The following is a 26,377-nucleotide window of genomic DNA, read 5'->3' on the forward strand; positions in this document are numbered from 1 at the left end:
TATTGTTTACATAAAATTAAAATATTCCATTAATCAGCTAAATTCCTGTTTGAATCCTTTAAAGGCAATCACAATTACTCGCCAAAATCTTGGGTTTCCTGTTGCATAGGCGACCTAGTCAAACATTTTCACATTCATCGTTTAGTATTCGAGGTATTCGAAATTCGAGGTATTCGAATATTCGAGCAATGATTTAATATTCGAATTCGAGAAATCTACTATTCGACCCATCCCTAATATTTAGTACATAATTGGTGAAAACTGTGAGCTATAGATCAAAAAATACTACACACTTCGAGTATGATGAAGTGGGCAATTACTTTCCCTGGGACATCTTAATTCATGAGGAATTTTGTGGGGTGTCCCACCTGGGATCACCTTCATCTGGGATCTGAACCTGGGACCTACTGGTCAGAGCTTACCCATAATGCTACCACTACCTCCCACAGTGATTCAACCAGTAAGTCATTTCAGATATATGATAGTAGAGCTCACCCTAGAATGAGCCACAGGAGTGTTTATGAGAAACAATCAAGGTGGGAGGGGACAGTTCTTTCCTTCCAGTTTTGAGGATTTTTGTTTTAAGTTGACTGAAGGCTTCATCTTCAACACTTCAGTCAGAAGCCAAACATTCAATATACTACACTCAAAAAAATTAATTATACTCTATCCATCCTAAGTTAAAACTTGGGCATTTAGATTCATGAGCAATATAAATGCTGGATTACTCAGTCTCTTAAGTCACAATAGACATCACACAGCCTCTATTCCAGAGTGGAGTGGGTAGTATGTACTTGGAAGGTGGAGCGAAATTGGGTTTCTGGTGTGTACCCTAACACTGCAATTGAACAATACCTAGCAATATCCCAAAACCACACCCAAATGGGTCAAGGCTTAACACAAATCATTTACCTGCAGAATGCAACTGTAATGACAAAGTGTATTGCAGTAGTTATAAAGCTCCACAACCAAACACGACCATTACGGTCACAACACCCCCTATTCAGGAACCCATTTCTGGCATCAAACTGCACACTTTACCATTGTACAAATATCGCACTCAACGGCCTACTTGATTAGGTGCAAACCATCTGAAAATTAGAGGGCATCCCAACACATGTTATTTATTCAGTTCAATCCAACTCATTCACAGTTATTATTTACAACTACACATCATTGAGTCTTAAACAATTTTATGACCCGTCTTTGGCTGTCAAAGAAGATTGTTATAAAAAAACAAGAAAGTAAGCAATCACACACATTTGGTAGTACAGTAAACTCTTGATTTTACGAAGCAGGATTTTACGAAGTTTTCGATTATACGAAGTGATATTGCGGTCCCGGTGAAAAGCCTATGCTAAATACATGGCGCTATTCGATTATACGAAGTTTCGATTATACGAAGTTTCGATTATACGAAATTTTTTGAATTTACGAACCTCGGCTCGGTCCCTAGGAGCAAATGGCATTCGTTTATACGAACTATGGCGAAAAATTTGCCAACAAAACTAGTTACGCCGGCGTAAGTAGCTAAAAAATCAGCGCTTCCAACTGTGGTCCATCAAAAGTGCGAAATCGTAAATGATAATGCAACTTTGGAGAGAAATGGGTCGCCAAAAACCTCACTGTGGGAATTTAGGGGGAGTAGGAGTTCAGTTAAAATATCGCGGCTGACATTATGCCCCTATTTACGTGCCTGTTCGTAAACATAGCATCGACAATAATTCGTAGTTTAACATGTCAGGAAGGTCGCGCGGAGTATTTCGTACACCCCTAATTAACCCTTTGCACCTGTGTGAACGTACTTCGAAGACTACTTGACTACTTTTCGCAGAAGCACTTCGAAGGGTCCCTAATCTGGGACCCTTTCCTCGACGAGCTCACCCTCGCTGGCCCCTGAAACTGGGCTATTTTTAATGCATTACCTGACGCAACCCTGGGTTTCAAAGGGCAAAGGTGCCATGGGGGGAAAAAAGAGTAAAGTGCGTGTTACTGTGGGGCTGTGCGTCAACCAAACGGGCACGGATAAGCCCGGTGTCATTGGGAAATTTGAAAGGCCACGGTGCTTAAAACATGTAAAATTGGAAGCCCTCCCCGTTTTTTACCATGCAAATAAAAAAACAGCTGGATGACCCGAGAAATTTTCCAGCAAACGGTTATACGTCTACAGAGAAAAATTGCTGGAGAGAACAGCAAAATTGTTTTAATAATGGATAATGCCACCGTTCATAAATACGTGGAAGATCTAAAATTGGCTAATGTTCGAGTCCTCTTTTTACCCCCGAACTCGACGAGCAAGTCCCAGCCCTTGGACCAAGGCATTATCCAGGATTTTAAAGTCCTATACCGGAAGAAGCTTGAGCGGTATTACTTGCGATGGATCTGTATGTATACATTCATCTATTTTGCTCATGTGCGTTTGGATATCGATTTAGATATTTTTATTCATGATTATCATTCTTTCAAATTTATTTGCTACTTTTATAAATGGGAACAGAAATTAATAACATCCCGAAATGGAGGTTGATACATGCAATCCGCGCCATAATATCTTTTCGTGTATATATTGGCCTTTGTGAATGAACAACTTAAATATCTTAAGTACTGGGCTCTATTTACCGCCAATTTATATTTCAGGCTTCTCGTAATGAAGACGCACTTCCAAGTCTATATGAACCATGAACTTTCTTCTCACGCGCTTCCCCGTTCTCCCATGCTGGGGTTCTGTCTTTCCAAAGCCTTCCCTTCCCTCCTGCCGCCTTTGGCTGATCTTGCTGACACCACGCATCCCAAACCCCTCCTTCCCCAGCATTTCCCATTCACTCCCTCCCTAAGGAGACTGAGCTTGTGTGCGTCGCAAAAAAATACGGCCCCCAAAAGTAGACTGAGGCAGAGCTGAAGGCCATTTCCCCACCCTTCTTTGTCCTGCCCCCTTCACCAGTCCTTGTGCTGACCACACTTCTTCCCTCAGGCAATCCCCATCCCACTCTTATTCACCCCACCCACTGGGAACGTTCCCCGATTGTGGAGAAGGGCATGGTTCATCTTTTCCTGCAACGGGGGGAAGTTATTAACCGGAGAGAGGCGGAAGAAGTATCTTCCACTATCGGGAAAATGGTGCCGCACTTATAATTGTCTCTCTTCTTCTCAGCTGACTTTTCAATTGAAATTAATTTCTTTGCTCTTTCCACACTATATTTATTTACGATTATGGTGCGACTATTTTTTAGTGCTAAAACTAAGAAAATCTTTTCTCTATGTCAATGATCCTTTGCCTAACTTTCAATACGGCGGAGAAAGGAACACGAAAACTAAATGAGGTGACGGTACAGGTTTTTGCGTGTCATTTTTTGGGAATTCACGCTAGCGAACCAATACTTAACCACGTTGAGAAATGATAAAACGTCTCTTGTAGGAAAACAATCAATGTGGATAATAACGTTTCTATCTGTATTTCTCCGATACTGTAAGATGTTTCTCCTGTCGTTTTCCGGTTGGAACCTTGCTCCTGTCGGCATAAAAGGAGAGAAACATACTATATGAACAGGTCACCTCAAACCCGGTAAGAAGAATACAGTCCTGATGAAGAATTAAGTCTTTTATGGCAACGTCTGCGAAGATGATGGAACACAGTAGTCGGACGGAGAACTCAAACAGAACTTACTTCAAATATTCGCCAGAAGATAATCACATCCTACGTTATTTATGATCGCAATTGAATCTCAGTGAAAATAGAGCACATTCTGCTGAAAATACGAAGTAACTCGAAATATTAACTTACGAAGGTTATTTTGGAAACGGGCTAAGACCCTTGTTTTTCTTTTTTTCTCGTCACTGAGCGATAGAGGGCGACATAAATGGCGGTTAGGCCGGCTGCCGCTAAAATTCCGTGGGTGTCAGAAACAAATATCTATCTTTTGCATACTTAATAGTAGCTATTGGCTCCTAACCACAAATTTATTACTGTTAATTCTTATAATAAACATCGCAATTCATTCTTTGATTACGTTTTCTAAACTGGTCGGGAATTTCTTTAGCGATCGTTGATGTTGAAGTATGAACAAGAAATGGGAATTTTATGGTGGTATAATTATTTAACGATTTTTCACATCATAAATCGATAGCAAAAAGCCTTTTCTATGAATTATACCGAGAATAACCACCGAAAACATTTAAATAAGATCACTAAAGACAAAAAACGGCGGAAGAAACAAAAGCGAACATTTTTTTCGTGACTTATGAAAAAGGTTTGAATTTACGAAACTCGATTTTACGAAGTGCCAATTTTCCGGTCCCACTGACTTCGTAAAATCAAGAGTTTACTGTATGACTTCACTTTAAGCAAAGCCATTTATCAATTTCGAGTCCATAAATGAGGACTGCATTTGAACACATTAAGTTGACTGGAACTTGGCTGAATATATTAAACATAGATACAGGTGAGGGTGGAGCAATGGGAAGATGCACTTTGGGAGGGCAGGAAGTAAGAGGAATGAGGGGATAGGACTCACCTGACAGGACTGGAGACGATGGGTGGCGAGTACGAAAGGCCAGCCGCACGTGAGTACATAGAGTGTGGGCGCACCATGCCACCCGGTACAAGATGTTTGGGGGCGTGGTGATGGGGGTGGTGTGACGCGTGAGGGGGGTGGGTCGGGGCACAGGAGGAGGGGGAGTGGGCAGCCGAGGGAGGTGAGGGACGATGCGATGAAGGCAGAGACGACGACGGAGGCCCCTCGCTGATCGTCCTGGCACGAGACGATGGCAGGCTGTCGCACCGCTCCCGGCTGCCCATGCCTGCTCAGGAGAGGGAAAAACAAATGGAGTTAGCAGCCATCCATAGGAGGAGAAGCACTCTCTCGCACAGTAAAGAGACCCACTCACAGGCTGAGAGAGGTAATGATCAGCCACAGCTGGAGAATCAGCCTTGTATGCGCAGAGGGACAAAAAATTATTCAGCCCCATGTGTTTTGATGCAAAGCAAGGATAAATCTAGATGTGGCTTTTCAAGGGGCACACTCGAAAACCGGCACACATTGAGAATGAGAAGGAAAGGTGCTTAACTGAATTTGAAATGAGATAGGGAAGGCAGTAATTACACCATAGGTAAGAGAGATGGAAAAGAGGTGGGGCAATGCCTACTCACCATTAGAACTTGCAAAAACCACATGGAGGGTTTAGGACAAAGTCAGCTGATTTTCTCAATGGGAAGAGCAAAGAAATTGGAGGAAGAATAATTTCATATATTGCTGATATAATTAATACTTTATTCAATAGAAGGAAATAATTACTGATATGACTTGAAATTTCATCTGAAAGATAGCTTTCAAAAAATAAATATGTATTAAGAATGCATTTAAGGATTTCAAGGAATTTAAGAAATTGAAGTGCATTGCTTAACCATTTTCTAAACGAGGAATTCTGTTAAATATTAAAATTCAAACTTAAAAAAGACTAAACTGATTGCAAAAAAGAGTAAGAAAACTGCTTTGTCAGTTATAATTTACTGTCACAAAGTTTAAAAATAATCAATTAACTACCCACCCCACTCACTATTTGAAAGCAAACATTGTACATTGATGAAAATTGATTGTTAGCTAATGAAAACCTTAATTCATTCACTTTCTTGCTACTCTAGTAAAGTGAATGTCCTTGACACCAGTTAAAAAAGAATTTAGCTACTCTGATTGAAGAATGGACCTGCCTTCTCTGGCAATCTATCTCACAAGGGAGCTCATACCAAAGGAATAGGCCAGAGTTTCAGAGATTGGGCAGGGGGGGGGGGGGGGGCTTCATGCAGCATGCATTTGGGCTACCAAAACTGCATCACCAAATGAACAACCACTAAGGAAATGCATAATGACGAACCTCTAGAGACTACATCTACAAATAACAGAGAACCTGCAACCAAAATAAATAAGAGGCAGCCATTTCAATGTCTAAATAATGTGTTCAGCCATTTTCTCCAGTAAAACACTCCACGACCACAATGTACAGCACTCATTCTAGTCCATTCCACCAACCAATGATGCAGACCAAAAGAAAACTTTCCTTAGTCGCCCAACAACTGTAAGTTTCTAGGTTTCAACTGTGACCACAACACAGGGAGTTCTCACACATTGGAAGTACTAGGAGCACACCTCTGTCAAGGAATGCCTATCACGAAGAACAGGAATACCCAACACTAAAGGCATCTGCCAGTACACTGATTCAATGGATCCAAAATCATTTGCAGTGACTCCTCGCCGTTCTCCCGGGCCAATTTCATTACATGATCTAAATGTGAGCCAATTTTGTTCCTAACATTACAATCAAATCAATCCAATTCCAATCCACACGGCTAGCATCAAGAATAATAACAAGATAATTGGTTAACACTGACCACTAGTAAGCAGAGCAAAGCCTCTGCACAAATCCAGATTACAAGAATCAGTTCCACTGGGAGTCTAAGAAGACTCTTGATAAATAACAAATATATTTTGATGATTTGTAACAATCTTGGAAACTGTTGGAGTGAGTAGTTCAAAACATACAAGGTGGTCACAGTGACTTTAATCAGCTATGATTTCAAAATAAGCAATTAGATATTCTACACTCCTTGGTGTATGCAATAGCAGACATAAATATTTCATATCTCATAAATTATTGAGGCCACAAAATGCTAACCATTGTTACTATTCATTTTAGGAGACAAATTCAAACTCAGGATTTGTGATTGATTTCATAATCTTGGCCATACAAATATAAATAGCAAAATATAAATAACAAATGGATAGAAATCACATCTTTATTATACACCAAAGCAATTTCAAATCCACAACAGGAAAAAAGAGTACTGAACTCATGTATTGATAAGTATTCCTGAATTATAAGTGTTTGTACTACTGCCATTAAAATAAGATGGAAGGACACTAGAAAAGCAATAATGCAGTAGGTAGCATTTTCAACATTTGGACAATGTGATCACCCTCAATGATTGAACCCATTTGTGTTTCACAAGCCCTCTACATCTTAAAAGATAACAGCATTTTGAAAGTGAGATGCCTGAATCAAGCTAAAATTACCTATCAAACAACATCCAAACAATGGGGTCATGACATAAGAGTTGAAACTCAGCTTAGCCTCAAACTTCCAACCCATTAAGGAGTTATTTTTTATTTCAACGAGCTAAAACTTGGTTCTAACAACTGGCCCACGTTGTCAAACCACAGGCAGTTTGCAATTCAAAGAGGATTCATATAATTCTTAATTCCTATATAAACATGCATGAATTATGAGAACTGCAGCCCTTCGTCTGGTGCACAAGTAACCTAAAGGACACAGGTGTCCTTGATAACCATGTGGCCAAGCACTCCAATTATAGAGGCATAGGGGAAGTTGTAGGGGAAAATGGGTAAGGAGCCATGAGGTGATCAAAAGGCCTCTCTAAACAAAGAGAGAACACACCACACCCCAAAATGTCCACACCTTCCTCATCACCACACACCAGGCAGCTCAAAAGAAGAAAACAACGCAAGCACCACAACCAAAGGAGACCAACCAACAAAAACCAGCAAGGCGCACGCACTGGGCTGGGGGCCAATACCTGACACCGAATGGCGCCTCTGAGAGGGTGAATTGAGGGCAGCAGCTGCCAGGTGGTACTGTTGTTGCTGGTGGTGCTGGGTGTGGCGCTGCGAGGGTGGCGGCAGCGGCTGTTGTCCCCCCCCACCCACCCATGTGCCACGCAAGGACGAGTGTGGTGGCTGCTGAGCGATGGCATGGTGTGAAACGGGCCTCCAACCTAGCATGGTGGCAACATTCGAGCGGGAACGCATTGCCACGTACACAAGAGAAGGAGAGAGGAAGAACGACAATAAGGGGGACGAGAGCGCAAAGAAGAGAGGGTACAAGCAGTGAGCTGTCCCCGCACAGCCACCTGGGTAACATCCACAACAGGCAGCCCTGCATAGCCATTGATGGGAAAAAAAAGCACAATCATGTGCGCACACTTTCAAACCATCCTCTTGCACACAATTATGAGCAATTAGTTCATGGGAATGTTCAGGGTTGAGGGATCAGTTGGAAAAATGCATGGAAAATAACAGTAAAACACATGACTCAAACCATAAAGATTTCCACCATAAAGAGTAGGACATGATCACCTTCCTTTCATCATCAACAACAAGACCAGATACATACATTAGTTACACTGCACATATTTTGAACCAGCAGTGGTAAAATATATATCAAAGATGGTATGATATTCAGGGTAGTTACAAGATTCCAGAACTCACATTACATGAACTTTCCCTAACAAAATACTTCAACTCCCTGATTTTGCCCTCTATCTCTTTTTGATAATTACATAACATATTTGAAGAGGAAGAGTCGACAAAAAACAAAATTCTTTGAATATATTAGAAATATTTTATGCAATGAACCTATTGAAAAACAACATTTGTCAACCTAATTTCAGTCACATAAAAGGCAAAATATGGAGTCCACTTTAAATTGACATAACAAGCAGTAAGTCTTTACAATGTACACACAAAGTAAAGTAACTCAATTGCAGTCAAAAAAAGGATCTTAGAAACCCTAAGTTTCTGAAGGCAAACTCTTTTTTGACTCATGCTCACGACAAATTATCTCTCATAGATGGACAAGATTTGATGATTTTTCTCAGATTTCCCAGATCAATTTCAGACCAACCAGAATATCCCATTACTTTCCTCTGATTAATTTGATTTCCTTTGCCTGTAACAACCCTGTCATTACATCTGTTCTAGAATTATACATTCATTTATAAAACAAGGTAAAAATAAATGGTAGAGTTCACACTCTTTCTCTCAGTCTTTCAGCAGCAGCAAAAACAACATTCATACACCCCGTCAAATCTGGTCAAGGCCAAAAGTATAGCTTTTACCAAATCGCAACAGGAACTGATTCAAAGAAGATGATACAGCTAAAGGGATAAAATCCTATTTAAATTACATAATAGTTCCATTTATATTAAGTTGCAATGAACTCTGACATATAATTTACAGTCAGCACGACAAACTAAGACCATTCATTAAGCAAGGTCAATGATCTCTTTCACCAGCCAAACAAATCTGTATCTACGAATATTTATTCAAGAAGTTTTGATGAAAAGGAACATTAAATACTATTATTTCGCATTAAACATTTTCTGGGGATGCAATTGCGATCAATTCATTAGCATCTTCTTTTGAAAGACAAGCAATGACAGTGATATAAAAATGGTCTAATAAATTTTCTAAGATGCAAGTCTAGATGAAATTTTTCCTGTAGCTGAGTTACTTAGAACAAACCACAGAAAAAATCAGCTTAACTACACAAAATTATACCCTGCTGAATCGCATCATGCTGGTTCAAAATTTTTTTCAGTATCTGCTAGGGAGGATGAAATTTTTGGTGTAGTTGTAATAGAAAACAAATCAAAGAAAATCTCAGCTTGAATGCATAATATTTGTCCCTTTTGTGCGCAGTTAATATGAATAGATAAATCACATGAATTAAAAGGATATTTCTCTTATCAGAGACTTTATTCTGTAGATAACACACAAATAATGTGCAGGAAAGACAATATTGAATGGTTGTGACTAAGTCGTAGTGAAATTTTTCTCGAGTATGGGAATACAGTGGACTCCTAATTATCTGACTGCGGTTTATCCATGCTGCGGCTTATACGTGCATAAGTTTTACACTTGTTCCATGTTTTCCGCGATTTTAATGAAAAATTATTTGGAAGTAAAAGCACTGGGATATTTGCATTTTAATGCAAGACTACACCGGGCTTATTATTTCCATTGGAATCCTCTTCGTAAAAGGGAATTATTTTATTTACTTTTTGATAAGGAATGTTCCAAGTTTACTTGAACGTCTGCTCTAGCATTGCAGATGACAATCAACGGCAGGTAAAAAACCCTTGATTAATTTTAGAAGATTCTTCAAGGGTTAACTAGCAATTGCAAATTAAGATAAATTTTGCCTACTATCTATAAGAGTACATTTCATATTGCAATGCACAATTTTTGCCATGGCCACGCATTCAGTCGAATACGACCCAAAGGAACCAGGGATTTTGTCCGCACTAGGACATATTTACGCCGTGACTAGTCAAGGTCAAACTGGAGAAGAAGAGAATAGTAGAAGTGAAGGCAGAGTGGGAAGTGGAATTAGAGATAACATGAGTCATAGCCATGCACTCGCCTGCATAGATAAATTGCCTAAGTCCTGTTTCCTACAACCGCTGCTGTGCAATGACATGATCACACAACTGTTGCCTTCATGGCAGCTCCATTTTCCTTTCATCTTTGCATCGCAGTGCGCGACCACACTCACTGATCACGGATCTGTACCCTGCAGCATTTTCATTCCGGGCAACTCGGGTAAGACGCAACTACATGGCGTGGTATCTGACAGTGTAGTTTCCAACGTCACACAGTGGTTTTGAAGCATTTGTGGAAATCAATTTACTGAATCCGTGATCTCGCACCCATGGTCGCGTGGTTTTCGGAAACCAGGTATTACATGGAGCAGTAGGAATGCAAGTGCAATCATGTTATCGCCGCTAAAAGACCATGTTGGGAAAAGAAAGCTCGTAATGATTTCGGAGAGCAATCTAAAATAACAGGAAATGACGCGTAAATTAAAAAAAAAATGATTTATGTAAATTACAACAAATTAAAGAGAAAGTTTGGATTGTTCGTGTTTTCCTATAATTCGTGCCACCTCTCCCCATCATTAGCTCGATTAATTGGAGTATACTGTATTATGGTTGAGGTGAAAGTTTGTATGAACAGTTTTAACCATTACAAATTTAAGATTGTCATTAGTAACTGTAAAATATATCACCAGAGGTTGTTTTCGTAGCAAATAACTGCAATATATACCCTAGATATACCAGGAAAACCCACGGATCGCTGAATTAAGCAGGCAAAGTTTGATAAAATACAGCAGAAAATTAAAACCTAATAAGTCAGGGACAAATATTGCGTGACAAAGAAGATTTTTTACAGCAGTTTGTTTTTTAATTAGACTACAACAAAAATTTCATCTACTCTTCCAATCTTCAAAATATTTTTATTGGACCAATCTACCATTACACTCAACAGAGGCAGAGGGAGCTGTATCCAAAAGCCCCTCTTCTCTTCCATAACCTTAATGACGATGATGACACCTAATTGGACGGAGATCCTGGGCAGATCCCACAGGGACACACACTTGAGGTAAGGCCCATACACCATAGACTTTTAGACCCTGCATCTCAATAGGGGGTAGGAAGTCAAGGAAAAAAGTAAGGAGGCACTACCGCAATCAAGGAGCCAGACAATGTGTCTTGGGTAGGAATAAGGAAGGAATGGAAGACACGATAACACACTCAAATGAAATGGAATTGTGTTTGGAGAGGAGAGTGAGGGAGAAGCAGAAGGCTAAAAGCAGGCAGGCACAAAGGGGCATTGCACAGCCAAATAAAACGCAGCGACACGCATGCACACTATGACAATCCAAAGCCAACAGTCACACTTGAACGGAACAAAATCTGGCAACCCACTTGCAATTGATCTCTATGAATCCGAATGGGATTCCAACAACAGCAGTAAGTCACAACATTTTACACCAAGAGAAACATGAAAAGAAGATATAACAAGTTATAAGCTTCTCTTGGGTTTGCACAAGGGTCAGAAAAATTAAGGCAGCTGGCATTTCAGGTTCCGTCTCGTTGCCCATTCTCAAGGCTACTGATTAAAATAAGGTTAATGCTAAATTTCTGATAACTGTTAAATCATATATAAGGTATAACATCAGTTCCATTGGAATGACATCATATCAATGCCAGCTTTTTCCACCAGTGATAAGAAATATGTACCACCTGAGTTTACTTTTCACAGAACCCATATGTATTCGTTTACCCAATTGTAATGATCCATATAATCAAGAACTCCATTTTCAGAAGTTTGCCTAAATGTGCTGTGGGTAAATCCACGTCAATTCAACACAGAAAAGGGACATTTTCAACCCGACCATGTCAGATTTCTTTCAAATTTGGTGTATTTAATGGTACTGGTAAGTGATGGAAAAATACCAATTTGTAGAGGTAAATGTTGATTTTGACAAAAGTTACAGGTCCGCAAATGTTGTGAATTTGTCGAAATTTCAGCGTGTCTCTCTAAAGGTAAATGGCTATAACTCCGGTTCTGTTCAAGGTAGAAAAATGAAACTTATGTTTTTGGAAAGGTAATATGTAGGGCTTTACATTGATATACAACATGGCCTATTTATAATAATTTCGATACTCGAGGTCATTGACCTTGACCTTTGACCTTGAATATCTCAAAACACCCCCCCTTCAATTTTTTTTATAAAAATATATGTTATTGCTCATACATTTTACTACATGCATACAAAATATCAAGATGGCACACTTAAGGCATCATGCCCGAAAAATTATTTGTCTACGGGACTACACAAGCAAAATGCAAAAAGTACCACTTAAATATGAAATACCCATTGTTGAACGGTATAGGTCATGGCTATAATCATAGCAGTGTTACAGAAAACAATGTGATGGGTAACTTCAATGAAAATACAGTAAAACTTTGTTTCAACTCACCTCATAAGTCTCCAATTAAATTGTTGATGGTCACCAGGTCTAATCCATGGAGACTGTATGTCCTTCCAGTTTGCATCAAAGGATCAAGCCCTTTGAGAATGTCATGTCTGTTGATGATATGATTGTCTAGTTTGGTAGGGAATACAAGCGATGGAGATGGTCCAAGTGGGTACAAGAATCAGGTCTGTACTTCATCTGTCTTTTGGTAAGTGTGTTCGACATATGCAACCCACCAGTGATTACTGCATAAACAGGCAACCAATCTATGTATGTCTGTAAACACCATTCCTCTCACCATAGCTGTCACCTACTCTTCTTTACACTCTGATGAGATGGAATATGCCTTTCTCTTCACTTAACCTTTTTTAATAGGTGTTACACAATGAAGTTTATGGCTACTTGTAATCGTCCTAGTATTCTCGAAACGTTGCTTCGGCTTGGCTATGTCTTCGTCATGATGGGAAGTCAGTGTATAGTTGAAGGTACATGAAGGGATATTTGCTACTTTACTACTCTGAAATAACTCTCGTGCTGTCAGTATATTGTTATCGAAAGGTCTCTTGAGGATTTTTTCTTTTGTTTTTTTTAGTATATTTTTACAGTCCCTGCAACCCCATCACAAGGTCCTTTGCCATGAGCTGTTGTAAAAAAATGCCATTCTGCTGTGACATTAAAGTCTTCCTGATGGTAGCTCAGATTGATGAAATTCTTTCTGTGTCTGTAATGGGCATAACATTCATCCGAAAAATAATAAATGTGCTTTGGAGTTGAAAAGTGGCATTTCAGGAAATTGATGAAATTGCGCTGGAAACAATACACACATACGGTATCATGATGAAGGCAGTCAGATATTTCTACAAATGACACATGTTGAATTTTATTAGCTGTAACGTCTCTATAATAAGCCACGAATGGATGAATTGTGGCCTGTGAGTTATTCCAGTAAAATCCTTGAACTTCATCTTGAATGATGAAGGAGTAGTTCTCTGCAAATTCTCAAACCACAAGACATTCATTCACTTTGAGTTCTTCTTTCGTAGTTTTAAAGAATTGTGACTGCTGTTGTGTTATGAATGAGTGCGGTATTAGATGCTTTAAACTGGATGAAAAAGCTTCTGGGATATCATCCCTTGATTTTGTTAAAGTCTCTAACACTGTCCTGCCTGTGGTTAACCAACTCTTATACAAAACTTCATCTATGCCAAGAGTAGACCCATACAAACAGTATGGGTTCCACTAGCACCCGCAAGAATACAGTGCTTCGGTCGTAATTCAAAAAGTTCGGAGATTCCAATTCTTAAAACTGGACATGTTTCCTTGAAATATCTGCACATTTCCTTAAGGTTGTGCAACACTAGCTGCTTCTGCTTATGCAATCTAACTCCATTTTCTTTCACCGACACATTTGCCTTTTTCCTGGCATCATACGGCTCATGTTAATAGTCTCAGTAAAAGTCACATACAGATTGAACTGTTTCCTCACATAATGTCTTATCTGGCTTTGGATTTGGTGTTACTAAAATACCATGTTCGGCCACTAATTGTTTGGCTCTCCGTACCATGCAACCTGAGGCAGAAAATTCTCTCACGGTTTTCCTAACACTCCAGCTCTTCGGAAGCACAGTCAGAATCTGTGCCTTGTCACATGTACACTGTCTGAACTATGACACTTATCTTTGAGCTGGGCTATGATTTCACTTTCTGCATGTTCTACACTCTCTTCCTTTTCAGGTTGCACCAAAAAAGTATGCTCCAAAACTGAGGCTACATTTTTCTTTTGGGTAATTTTTCTCATTTTGAAGTCTCTTTTTTTCACAGGAGATTCGCCTAAACTCTGAAGGCTACTATATAAATAATCCAAGGCAACAGAAGGTGCTATTTCATCTTCACTAACACCTTCTTTGGAAGTCCCTGGCATAGCAGAGGCTACTTCAGCATGTTCTGATGGCTTCTGTGATATTTTTTTTTCAGCATTTACTGCAAATTTTCCCACACGTATTTCCCAATTTCCCACATTAAGTCTTTCATTTGCCATCCACTCCTGAGCTTCCCTCAAATTTTTCTTTACTTCTCACTCTAAATTAAACTCTCTGAATCTATTTAGATTAGTCTCTCAGAGCTTGATTCAATAATGAAAATATGTAATTAGGTTAACTGCAAATTAGTCTTAATTAGATTAACTCCTCAAGCGTGACTTTAAATGCCTGTGATCCCTCTCTCTCACTGCATGCGTCTTCTAAATGCCATGCCTAAAGCATGCGCGATACACCGAAGGTGTCCGAATCTTTCATTAAGAATTCCTATCTCTTAAGCTTCCATTTATGTACTTTTAGTGAGTATATATGAGACATATCTGCCTGATTTCATTTTGTGCCTCTTCATCGCCATTGTTTGTGTGCTCATATTATTTTATAATATTTTTTCCAGCCCTTATTAGGATGCTTCCTCTAGCAGCATCTGGTCGACCCTCACGGAAGATATTCTTCCACTCAAGGTCCGATTTATGTGTTTTCTTAGAGATTGTGTTCTATGTGGGGAAGCTGAATGCTTTCCTCTGTGGTTTTCTGCCTTGTCGTTTCCTTCCTCTTTCATCGTGACAATAATAGTGAGGGCATGGACCTGAATCTTGCAGCAGTGGAGGGGTCTGAAAAAATTACCATTTTATTTAGTGTAAATTGGATAGCCCATGGGGGATTAGCACTGCTAGCCCCTCTTTGGAACCACCCCTAGGTTTTACCAATTGTAACTGTATTTTCATTGAAGCTACCCATCACATTGTTTTCTGTAACACTGCGATGATTATAGCCATGACCTATACCGTTCAACAATGGGTATTTCATATTTAAGTGGTACTTTTTGCATTTTGCTTGTGTAGTCCCGTAGACAAATAATTTTTCGGGCATGATGCCTTAAGTGTGCCATCTTGATATTTTGTATGCATGTAGTAAAATGTATGAGCAATAACATATATTTTTATAAAAAAAATTGAAGGGGGGGTGTTTTGAGATATTCAAGGTCAAAGGTCAAGGTCAATGACCTCGAGTATCGAAATTATTATAAATAGGCCATGTTGTACATCAATGTAAAGCCCTACATATTACCTTTCCAAAAACATAAGTTTCATTTTTCTACCTTGAACAGAACCGGAGTTATAGCCATTTACCTTTAGAGAGACACGCTGAAATTTCGACAAATTCACAACATTTGCGGACCTGTAACTTTTGTCAAAATCAACATTTACCTCTACAAATTGGTATTTTTCCATCACTTACCAGTACCATTAAATACACCAAATTTGAAAGAAATCTGACATGGTCGGGTTGAGAGGTGTGTTGAATTGACATGGAATGACCCCTGTGCAACTTATGAGAATAGCCAGGTGTGAGAGACTATTCCTTGGGATTTGTACCTCTCATATTCTCATAAATGCCTAACCTTTCCCAACAATATTGTTAATGGTGAAAATCTATCTGGAAAAATAAATGTTGTCATGCCATGAAGTTAGGCAACCTTACCATACGTAAGAACAATGCCCTTCAGCAGGATGAGTTTGGGGTAGTGGTAATCAAGAGGAGGCACTAGAGCGGGAAAAACAATACTTAGGGTGATCTATTCTCGAAATTGGTTCCCATCATAAGCATATTGATCACACATGCGATTTGACAGTGGCCTCATTACAATCTCATACATTGCACTACATGCCCGTCATATTTTGCCTTATACATAATAACATTTTATCATGCTGATTATATAATGGGGCTTACATTGTAAGATGAGATAATATCAGTCATACAGCATTACTAACAAGACTCACCAGCAGACTGTGGTGCAGAGACACTACCGGGCGAAGGTACATTGAAGCCCTGCTGGCTTTGGTTGGATGACTGTGCTCCGTAGCGAGCGCTGGCACCTCTCTGCAACACTGACACAGGCTTGGTAGCTTCGTTAGCTGAGGACGAGCGTGTCCTGGGGTGAGGGGCAAGGTCAGGGTCACCCCCACGCTCCGCCTTCTGTGCTGACGCACTGTTGCGGCAGCACATCATAGCGCTACACAAAGAGAAGAGTCGAAATCATCAATCCCCAAACCATACACCGCCTTCATACATAAATAAGCTTCATCCACGAAGTGAAATTTGAGATACACAAGGGTGGGCTGAAAAATGACTTTTTTTCAGAACCAAATTTGCCCTGTATAGGAATGTTGTCTACATATAACAAAGTTCAGTTATAATGTAGTAAACTTTCGTCTCTTAAACCTATTTCTAAACGGGCCCCACTGCTTTATATACACTAAAATTAACATTTTCAGGAAAATGGCTCAAATAACGAGGTCAATGTTTCTCACAAATATTTCAGTGAACTTAATAAGCTTTTATTTATATCTAATAGCCTAACTAAATTCAGCCTTAAATGGCCAATACTGAAAATGCACCATCATATTGAAAGGAGAGTCTGCACCACAGGTTTCAAGAGATCTGAGGCTACTCTGTGGCACTCAACCTCTCCAGAATAATAAGACTGAGCTGAGAGATGTTTCCCTTTAGAGATTTGCTGTACATGCTGTCTTCTATATTTTAGGTGCAATGTTATTGGCTTTGAATTAATTTTTGCAAATAAAATGATTACACAGTGAAAAATTATGTTTGTTAGGATAAAATGCAAATGTCTGTTAAATACAATATCTAAGACTTCAGCTCAAAATTTATATTAAATTTAATAATCAAAGAAAAAGAATTATCTGAACTGATAACCAGTTTGAAAATGATTCATCGAAAGACTTCTCAATTTCATGCCTAAAACTTTCCTGGTACAATCAGTGAGTGACAGGTGTTTTGTTTGGGAAGCTATGTCAATAAATCCTATCCGTACAGTGTGGAGTACACTTGAAAGAAACCCCACTCACTGAAAGATGGAGTCATGCATGTTCTGTGCAATATTTGGGTCTTCAGTTTGCATCCACAACTCGCCAGCACCAGTGACGGATGACCGCCCCACTTCCATGTAGAAGAAACAGTCAGAATGGCCACAGCGACGGATTGTGTTCAACTGAAATGAGAATGAAGATGGCATTTCAACCAAAAAATTCCAAGACAAGTGAGAGAAACAATCCATACAATTAAGATCAGTATAGTTACACAATGGACCAAGGCTGGAAGTGATCACATGCAGGGGCAAGGAAGGGCAAAAACAAAACAACTAGTTTACATCTCCATTTGGTGGCAAATATACCATTAACTCATGATTTTACAATGTAGGATAATAGGATGTTTCTAATACAACGCGAAACTGTAAGTCCCAAAAAAAAGCTTACCTTAATTGCATGGCACACTTGAAAATACAGTTTCAAAACTACAAAATATTTTTAAATTGTGGATCTAAACCTTGACCCTCAAAAAGTAATATCCTTTTTCACAAAAATGGGAAAAAAACTCAACTATAAAACCAATGATAACAATGTATTAACGATGGCAGTTAATTTTATTGGTGTATTTTTACTGTAACTTGCATAGGATGGAGACTAGAAGATGGAAATCACATGAAAACTGATGGCAAACCAAGGATGAACATGTAGGAATGGGATTGTGCACATAAAATTCTCTTCCAGCAGTGCCACAACTACGTCAACACTTTGGATAAGTGTTAACGTAGTTGGAAGCCATGGACATAAGCCATGGAAGTGTTAAGAGTCAGATATCAACAATAATCTTCACATCTGTTAACAAAATTAAATTAGCATATTGATATGAAAACTCAAAGGAAAGTATTATAATGAAGTATATTTTGGTATAAAGATTTTCACAGCTTCTTTTATCAATGTTAGTGGTTGCTTTTGGGAAATGCTGTATAGGCAACATTATCTGCTCGACGTATCACTCCTCCCACTGGGAGCGTTTACTTTAGCGTTTGCTCCAGTTCTCTTGAAAACTCTCCCAGTAGCAGGAGTGAATTTCAAGAAGATAATGTTATCTATGCAGCATTTCCCAAAGGCAACCACCAACATTAATGAAGTATATTATTTCTGTAGTTGTTTACGTGAAATGCGATTGGTGTTAAAGGATACAAGTAAATTTTTGCTGTTCACAGGATGCCAAATGAAATGGGAACCAAGCATTTCCTCTAGTTACACATACCAAGAATTCCACCGAGTCACTGAGCATTTCGGCAGCACCGCCAGCTGGTGTTGCCTGCTGGGTACTGCTTCCATTACGCACCAGCGTGAGTGAGTGTGACGTGAGGCACAGCATGTATGCACCAAGGATGTTGCGGCTGCTGCCAAGCCCCTTCTTCTGAACCTGCACCTGCCACACGTGCTCTGAAAATGGCATTCGTATAAACGTGAATTGCATTTCAAACTTCATAAACATCCAAGTCATTGACTTAAACCTTGTATGCTTCAAAACAAAACTACAGGATTCACAAAATACAACTGAAAAGGTGTTGATTAGACTTCTGCAATATTTTTCACTAAAATTATTTCCACTTGACCAGTTTCATTGCCACTAAAACATTCTACATTGCATCACTATTTAACTACAGTACATATTTCCACATTATTTGATGGTAATTACATTACAACAGCCTAATAAGCTATATCATCAGTAAGATTTTTCAATAAAATTGCAAACCACAGTTCATTAAGAAGTTCTATTATTCTGTCACCTGTCAAAGCAAGGACTTGGTTTTTAATCCAATGCTCATACGTGGAAATTTTGTGCGCCCATTGTCATTAAGCCCTGTCTTCAAGGCAAACTGGAGACTCAGTTTTCCAGCATATTTACCACAACATCATGTGAAAGTTGAGCACTGATTTCTCACTCAAATCTTAAAATGTGGAAACTCATACAACAGTGAAGTAGCCAGGAAAAAAACCAGGGGGAAAATGTTTTAAAAACAGGGTGCTAAGCAATGGGTTTTAAACTAATTTTAACACTTTTCATAATCAAAAAAACTTCATTTTTTGAAGAAATATTTATTAAATGCATGATTTTTCGATATTTTGTTTTCTTTTATGAAGGAAAATAATTGTTTTTTTATATTTCGGGGGAGTTTGAACCCTATGGGTCCCCCTGGCTACGTCAACGTCATAAAACCCTAACTAGAGTACTGTATGGTATTTAATATTTGAATGGTGGATAATTTTATTTCTTACAAAAATAATAAAAAAATTCACTCCAATATGGTTTTTTTGGGTTCAGTGAAATTTTTTTCTCAAAATTAGGCTGAAAAACTCATTTTTGAAAACCATAAATTTCCTGTTTTTGTCATGTTAATGCGGTTCCAAAATATTCCATGTATTTACTAAGGTGGTACGTACAAATTTACCAAATGGAATGAATAAAAATGCCATACCACAGATAGCACATTAATGGTGGCTACTGATATCTAACTTGAAATTGACTTTTACCTTTACAAATTTTCTTGATCGCTCATCATATATCAGAAAATTTTCATAAACTCAGAAAACGTTGATAGCTGAAACCAGTACATTGAAAGCAACAGCTATATCCAAGTGAAAAACAATATAAAATCATAAGTTGAACAATTATCCAAATCACAAACACACTTCATTTATATCCTCAATTATATTTCCAATCCAAAGTAGTGTTGGGATACAAGTGTTGGGTTAGATGTTATAACAGCCAACAAAGTTAGCATTTTTCGATTGCCAAATTATATTTGATGCAGCAGTGATTTTTGAGACTTTTTGCAGGTGTTGGGCAAGCAGGCTTATATTGCCTCCATGGCCATGTATCATATTTCCATGTTTCTGTATGTTTCCAATTACAAAATTGAAGTTATACTATTTTTACGTAGTTTACCAATCAAAAGTTTCTTGGAATGTAAATGAGTGCAGATGTCCTTACATTTCATCTGCTGTCAAGCACCCATAATATGACATTTTAATGACTTTCTATGCCTAATTTTTGAACGGAAGGAGATATATACAACAGAAACATGCATAAAATAAATTTTACAGGAAGTAGTGAGACCAGTATGTCCCATTGCTTCACTTTGAGATCAGGGGTCCACTCGATCCATCAACTGTAAAATTTTCACATATTGGTGCATAGGCAACACAATTTGGGATAGCCTCCATGACTCACCAAACGCAGGCTTAGGGCGCTCCCCCTCAGCCGAGTCGTCTCCCCTCTGCGTCTCAAGCAGTGCATCCAGCCACTGCTGCGCCTCCTCCTCAGAGTCCAGCGCCAGGCCAAAGCAGTCATCCTTGGTGTAGAGCGCCACCACATACCGCTGCTTCAAGTCATTGCGGCGATTTATGTTGAAGCAAGACTGCAGCGTGATGACCCTGTAACCACAGCGAAGTTAGGGCAAACACACACACACACACACACACAGATGAAAATGTGATGAGCAAATTATATTTATATTTTGGTAGAACATATTCTCTGTGAATTCCAAAAACTTATTTAAATTCTCAATTTTTAAGTCCCCCTCCCAGAATTAAACTCCCCCATAGCTGTAAACAATCGTTGGAAAAAATCCTAAGACTTTTATATATTAATGTACCCTCAACCATTAAAAACAAATACTGAAGTCGCTTTCGTAAGTCAAGAACTATTCACCAACTAATGCCACAGGCTATATATTTCCTTTTCTTGAATTTTAGATAAGTTGCCCAGAATCAAGAAATAAACAAAAATTAAAAGAAATATAAATCTATCCGACCAAATTTGTAACAACTGATGTTTCAAAAATGGAAAGGCATAACCATGCCATACATTAACTGACCACTTTTTCACACCATAAACAGCTTTTCCCAACAGTCACCGCATATTTGTTAATATGAGCTTCCACTCCAATTCTCTGCATAGAAAAGGCTAGGGTGGCTTAAGACATTCAATGCAGGCCCAATTTTCAAGAAGGTCGTCACAATCGGGCAATAAAATGAGAAAGAAAAATAAAGAGAGGTTTTCGTGCCATAACTTCCATTCAAATACTGCTATTTACAAACGGCGTACACGGATCGAAAGAGGGTAGCTTGCTGAAGGCCAAGCACACGATCAGAAGTCTCGAAAGTGGATATTAGTCACATAACTAGTCAATTAACGTGCTCCCCGCTGAATGTGTCAATTCAAGTATGATCACATTATTTCCACATCGGAGTACACACATAGATATCCTGCATGTTTCAACTTCAAAATGTTGAACTTTCTCCATCCAATTATATGAAAACATCTAAAACATGAACATTTGCCACTGAGATAAGGACATTTCTGCCAATATTAAATTCAATGCAAAGCAAAAATCAAAATTAGTGCATGTAGATGAAAGATGCCAGTAGAATTCCTTTTCATGTCTTTGGAGCTCAATGAGTGAAAAAGTAGGAATCATATTTAAAGGAGGAAAATAAACCGTTATAATCACGTGCCACATATTTTTCATGAAACTAGAGATCTCCTCAAATAGATTTTAAGCAATTTTAGGCAAGCGTCATATTCAGCGTAAACTTCAACCCACTTCAATTCTCTCCTAATAAAGTCCGGAGAGTTTGAGGAATAGACATCATATGTTGGCACCATGAATTCTGTTGTACAAAATAACATAGCATCTACATATCCCAAGTCAAGTTATGAAATATTTTGCAGAAGAAAATGGCAATTTGTTGACTAGCTCTAGCAGGATTAGTGCAAAGTCAGCCAGGCTCTGAGATGGCAATTCAACCACTTGGATAATCATACTTTTGGAGATGCATCTTTAAAAAATAGAAATTTTGAAAAACTCTGGAAAACCTTCCCTGGTTTAGATCATTCCGTTATTTAGATTTCTGGATTGTCTATCTCCTACTGTATATACTTTAAGAGATTTAAGTAAGAATTGTCCTGAGGAGTGTGCAGTAAAGTAACAAGTCAGCATAAAACCCAGTTAAATGGGACAGAGGACAAAATTCCCCTTAACCAGAAGAAAGGAGTTTTTTACATTATAAAGATAAATCTTACAGCTATTCAATAACATCATTTTTCCCAGTAATTTTTGTGGAAGTATTATTTTCAGATAAAGGTGTTAACTGAATCCATAGAAAATTCGAAAAATAATTAATGTGTATTTTTGTAGGAGAAAACTGCAACGGAGGATGAAATAATAGAAATCACATCCTCCGTTACAATTTTCTTAAATCCAAAAAAATGAAAGTACACAAATCAAGTGACTAACAACAAAATGATTTGTACCTTCTTCAAGGAACCAAAGGGATTGCATACAAGTGCAAAAACACAGAGAGATTGTCAAACCTCTTTGGGGGCTGGTTAGCCTTCCACTTCTTCTCGCTGTCATAATACTCGAGACACGAGGGATGGTCTCCACACTCAGCTCGGAGGACAAAGAACTTCTTCTTCATAGTCTGAAAAATGCACAAACACAAAACTCTATTGCATTGCTTAAAAAAGGTGAATTTAAACATGCAATTCACACCACAGGTGCAAACAACACTCAACTCTTACAACCTTTCTTTCCTAAAAGACTTCACTGCATCATAAAAATGCCTTTCAATTCGTAACCAATGTCTGTTATGTAATTATACACATTTCCCTACCATTTTTTGCATAGTTTCTGAGGCAAGTTTTAAAAGCTACAACAAATTTTTGTGCCCTGTTTTTGCTATTGTAATGAATATAGCAGAAAATCAGGAAAAAAAGTTGAGATGCCCATTGCTAAAACACATTTGATCGCAAGGACAAAATGAGAGACTAGGCATAATTTAGCCTAAGAAGATGATGTAGGATTGCAAACAGTTCAAGATATATTCTAGAATAATGAAACTACATCCGAAGCACAGTAATACTTCTGCATACTGACATTACAGCAATAAATTAAAGGATCAAGGAGTTGTTCCAGCCATGAAAAATCATACTGGGGCAGATACTACAGTTTCTGTCAAGAGAAGACAATAAGTTACCTTAACTCTGGATTTTTTTCATATGTTTGAATAATACAAAAGAAATTGAGGGACATATTATTTTATTTCTGTATTTTGGATAGTGCTCTAATCCACTATTATGATAAATATTAACCACATCACAGAGAATAATGCTGATTTCATAACATATTATACTTAAAACTACCACTGTCTTTAGGTTATTCAGGCCTCACCTCAGGCTCCCTCTACCACATGCCTTTCAAGCGGCTGGCGGGGTATTATGTAGATGTAGATGTATATTCATTAGCATGGATAATCCAAGTTTTATAGCAGTAGCTCAAAAATGCCTAAAGACTTACTTTACACTGCTGGAATAAAAAAAAAGAAGCTACAAAAATAGTGGGCAAGAGCTAATGGAGGGAGTGGTATGTAAGGAAAAACTATATAAATAATATGAAACTCTATTTATGTGGGAGCCTAGAAGCCTAGCCGGTAGAGCACTTGGCTGCTGACTGAAGGGTTCCTGGTTCCCTTCCCTTATACCCTTTTTCCAGTATGTTAAACCTGACTCTTGGCAGCTGGACATGAAAGAACCAGTCGCCAATCAGAGGCACTGTCCCTTCCATTTCACTGTTCCCTCTGCTACCCTGCATTGCCAGTCCTTGAAAGTAAATGCACGCTTGCTCAAATGCAAACCACACAAAAGAACGCTGTGTCATCTCCACAGATTACATTTGGCAACACTGTGGGTTGGAGAGCTATGTTTACTGCACAGAAGTCAGAGATCCTCCTCCACACTTTCACATTTCATTCTACCCTGATTGGCCAGAAGAGTGAAAGGGACACAAGCACGTTCATTGTAACCTGCCATGAGTCGGGAAAAAAGAGATAGTAAGGGGTGAACTTAATTCTCACCTATCAACCTTCTGGTAGTGACTCTATGTACAGGCTTTTTGATGAGTAAAGGCAATTATTGTCTCTGAATCCCACTCTCTGTGGTTGAACTACACGACATGTGTTCAATTCACAGTGGAACTTCCCATTTCCTATCCCCTACAAATTTGTCAACTTCTCTCCCAGTCCCGATTGTACACATAGGGAAAATTATAAACATAAGAGAATTTTCAATTTGCAGAACCTCCACTCAACTGTTTTACAAAGTACGTTTGTAGCCAGTCCCTAATCTCTGTTTTACAAAGCTCATTGGTACAACAGTCGCCTATAACAAAAGAAGGAGCTGCTCAATCCCCAAGTACAATAATGAGGATATTTTGAGCATAACCCAATTTTAGGTACACAGTCACTCTCCTATCTCACCTTTGTCTTCTTGATGTAGCCAGTTTTGAGGACCTCACCACCACTGGACGCTGGCCGGCCACCTCCTCCACCTCCACTCCCCCCTGTCACCCAGTTGAGCGACATGGCGACAATGCACCACTCTCAAGGATCAGCCACGAGGTCAATTAGCATTGTTTCAGCAGGAATGCAATTCGAGACTAGAAAAAAAGAAAGGCATCATCAGTACATGAGAACAGCGTGAGCAACATATACTCAAGCTCATGAATAAATGCTGAAACAGCCAAAATAAGCCAACCATTGTCTAGACATATGGTAGGCGGTGAGAGTACCATAAAAACAAAAAAATATAAACACACTTGCAATGAGTTAATATGGGATTCCGTAAGAACCTTTCGTGAGCAATGATTTTATTATGAAAGCCAATTGGCGAAGGGATCAATGGTTCAGGATGAGACAGTTGTGACAAAGAAATGATTTTACAGAATATATATACAGTAAAACCTCTTTACATCATAGTGGAGAGGACCAAAATTTAGGCAATTTGATACATTGAGGTTCACTAAAGAGAGGTTTTAGTGATATGCACCATTTTTTCATACCCTTTGGAAATGAAAGGCACTACTTACTGTCTTTTAAACCATTAAATTTATGCGTTTAAAAAAACATGCATGTATTAGTGAACATATATTTATTATTTAATGATAACAAAAAGTGAGTGCCATCACGTGATTTTTACCATGATTAGAGAGAAAACGTTGTGATCTCTCATAATTCAACAGTCACTTAAAATGATTAGGATAGTTGGATATCTTTTTTCTTATTTACTGTTAGGTATGCTCTCATATGGAACAAAATGGCCACAACTAATGGTTAACGTGAAAATTACAACATAATAAAGGTGTATAAGAAAAAAAAGGGTGAAAAATTTATTGCTGAAAATGTCAATCCATATACATAATCGTGGCTGCATTAATGGTCTCTAGTTGTCTCGGTACGATTTGCTGAGGTAGTTAGGCCGTATCGGGGGTGTCTCCTTTGTATGAAGTATGGAGGTTTTACGAGGTAAAGACGTTCACTACATAGAGGTTTGCCTATAAATTTACATGTAAATCTGATGGGACCGTAGGTGTGGTATGAAGTATGGAGGTTTATGATGTAAAGAGGTTCACTACGTTGAGGTTTCACTGTATATGTATATATCAGCCAAATTGAAAAATCGTGGCCAGTCTGGATCCTATTTGAATTTTCAGACCAAAAATCGCATTTCTCCTTTGCTTTTAAACAACAATAAAATAATAAGAATAATGCTAATAAAATATCTTTATGAACTGCCTTCCCATAAATTATTCCACATCATATGCCAACTTTTATATCAAAATTCAGTATTCACAAGAGGAAAGGGGAAGATAGATTCTGCGTCCCAGAGAGGATTGAGAATAAAGTGTTGCTAGCAAATGCTATTTATCAAGGAACAAATGTAGAGTGATTGTGGAGTGGCATACTGTTGGAGCATACAGGGAGAGTGTAAGAAGCATGTGGTTGGTTGCATCCTCACTGCATTTTTCCCATTCAACTCTCAGCCTAAG

At 38.6% G+C, this 26,377-nt stretch overlaps 1 protein-coding gene across 3 annotated transcripts in view; it reads right to left on the bottom strand.

Annotated features, from left to right (window-relative positions):
* LOC124164159 (insulin receptor substrate 1) overlaps window positions 1–26,377 on the bottom strand; it is a 67,013-nt gene that overhangs the window by 30,918 nt on the left and 9,718 nt on the right. For 2 of the 3 annotated variants that reach the window (XM_046541357.1, XM_046541356.1), the window contains exons 2-9: window positions 24,810–24,988; window positions 22,867–22,976; window positions 20,722–20,924; window positions 18,748–18,929; window positions 17,520–17,662; window positions 16,431–16,663; window positions 7,586–7,783; window positions 4,512–4,797 (exon numbers count right to left, since the gene is read on the bottom strand). In XM_046541357.1, coding sequence (XP_046397313.1) covers window positions 4,512–4,797; window positions 7,586–7,783; window positions 16,431–16,663; window positions 17,520–17,662; window positions 18,748–18,929; window positions 20,722–20,924; window positions 22,867–22,976; window positions 24,810–24,914 — 1,460 coding nt within the window. In that variant the 5' untranslated portion in view covers window positions 24,915–24,988. The remainder of the gene's footprint in view (window positions 1–4,511; window positions 4,798–7,585; window positions 7,784–16,430; window positions 16,664–17,519; window positions 17,663–18,747; window positions 18,930–20,721; window positions 20,925–22,866; window positions 22,977–24,809; window positions 24,989–26,377) is intronic. The other variant, XM_046541358.1, reaches the window with a different exon arrangement.

Source organism: Ischnura elegans, chromosome 8 (assembly GCF_921293095.1).
Source record: "Ischnura elegans chromosome 8, ioIscEleg1.1, whole genome shotgun sequence".
Classification (NCBI taxonomy): domain Eukaryota; kingdom Metazoa; phylum Arthropoda; class Insecta; order Odonata; family Coenagrionidae; genus Ischnura; species Ischnura elegans.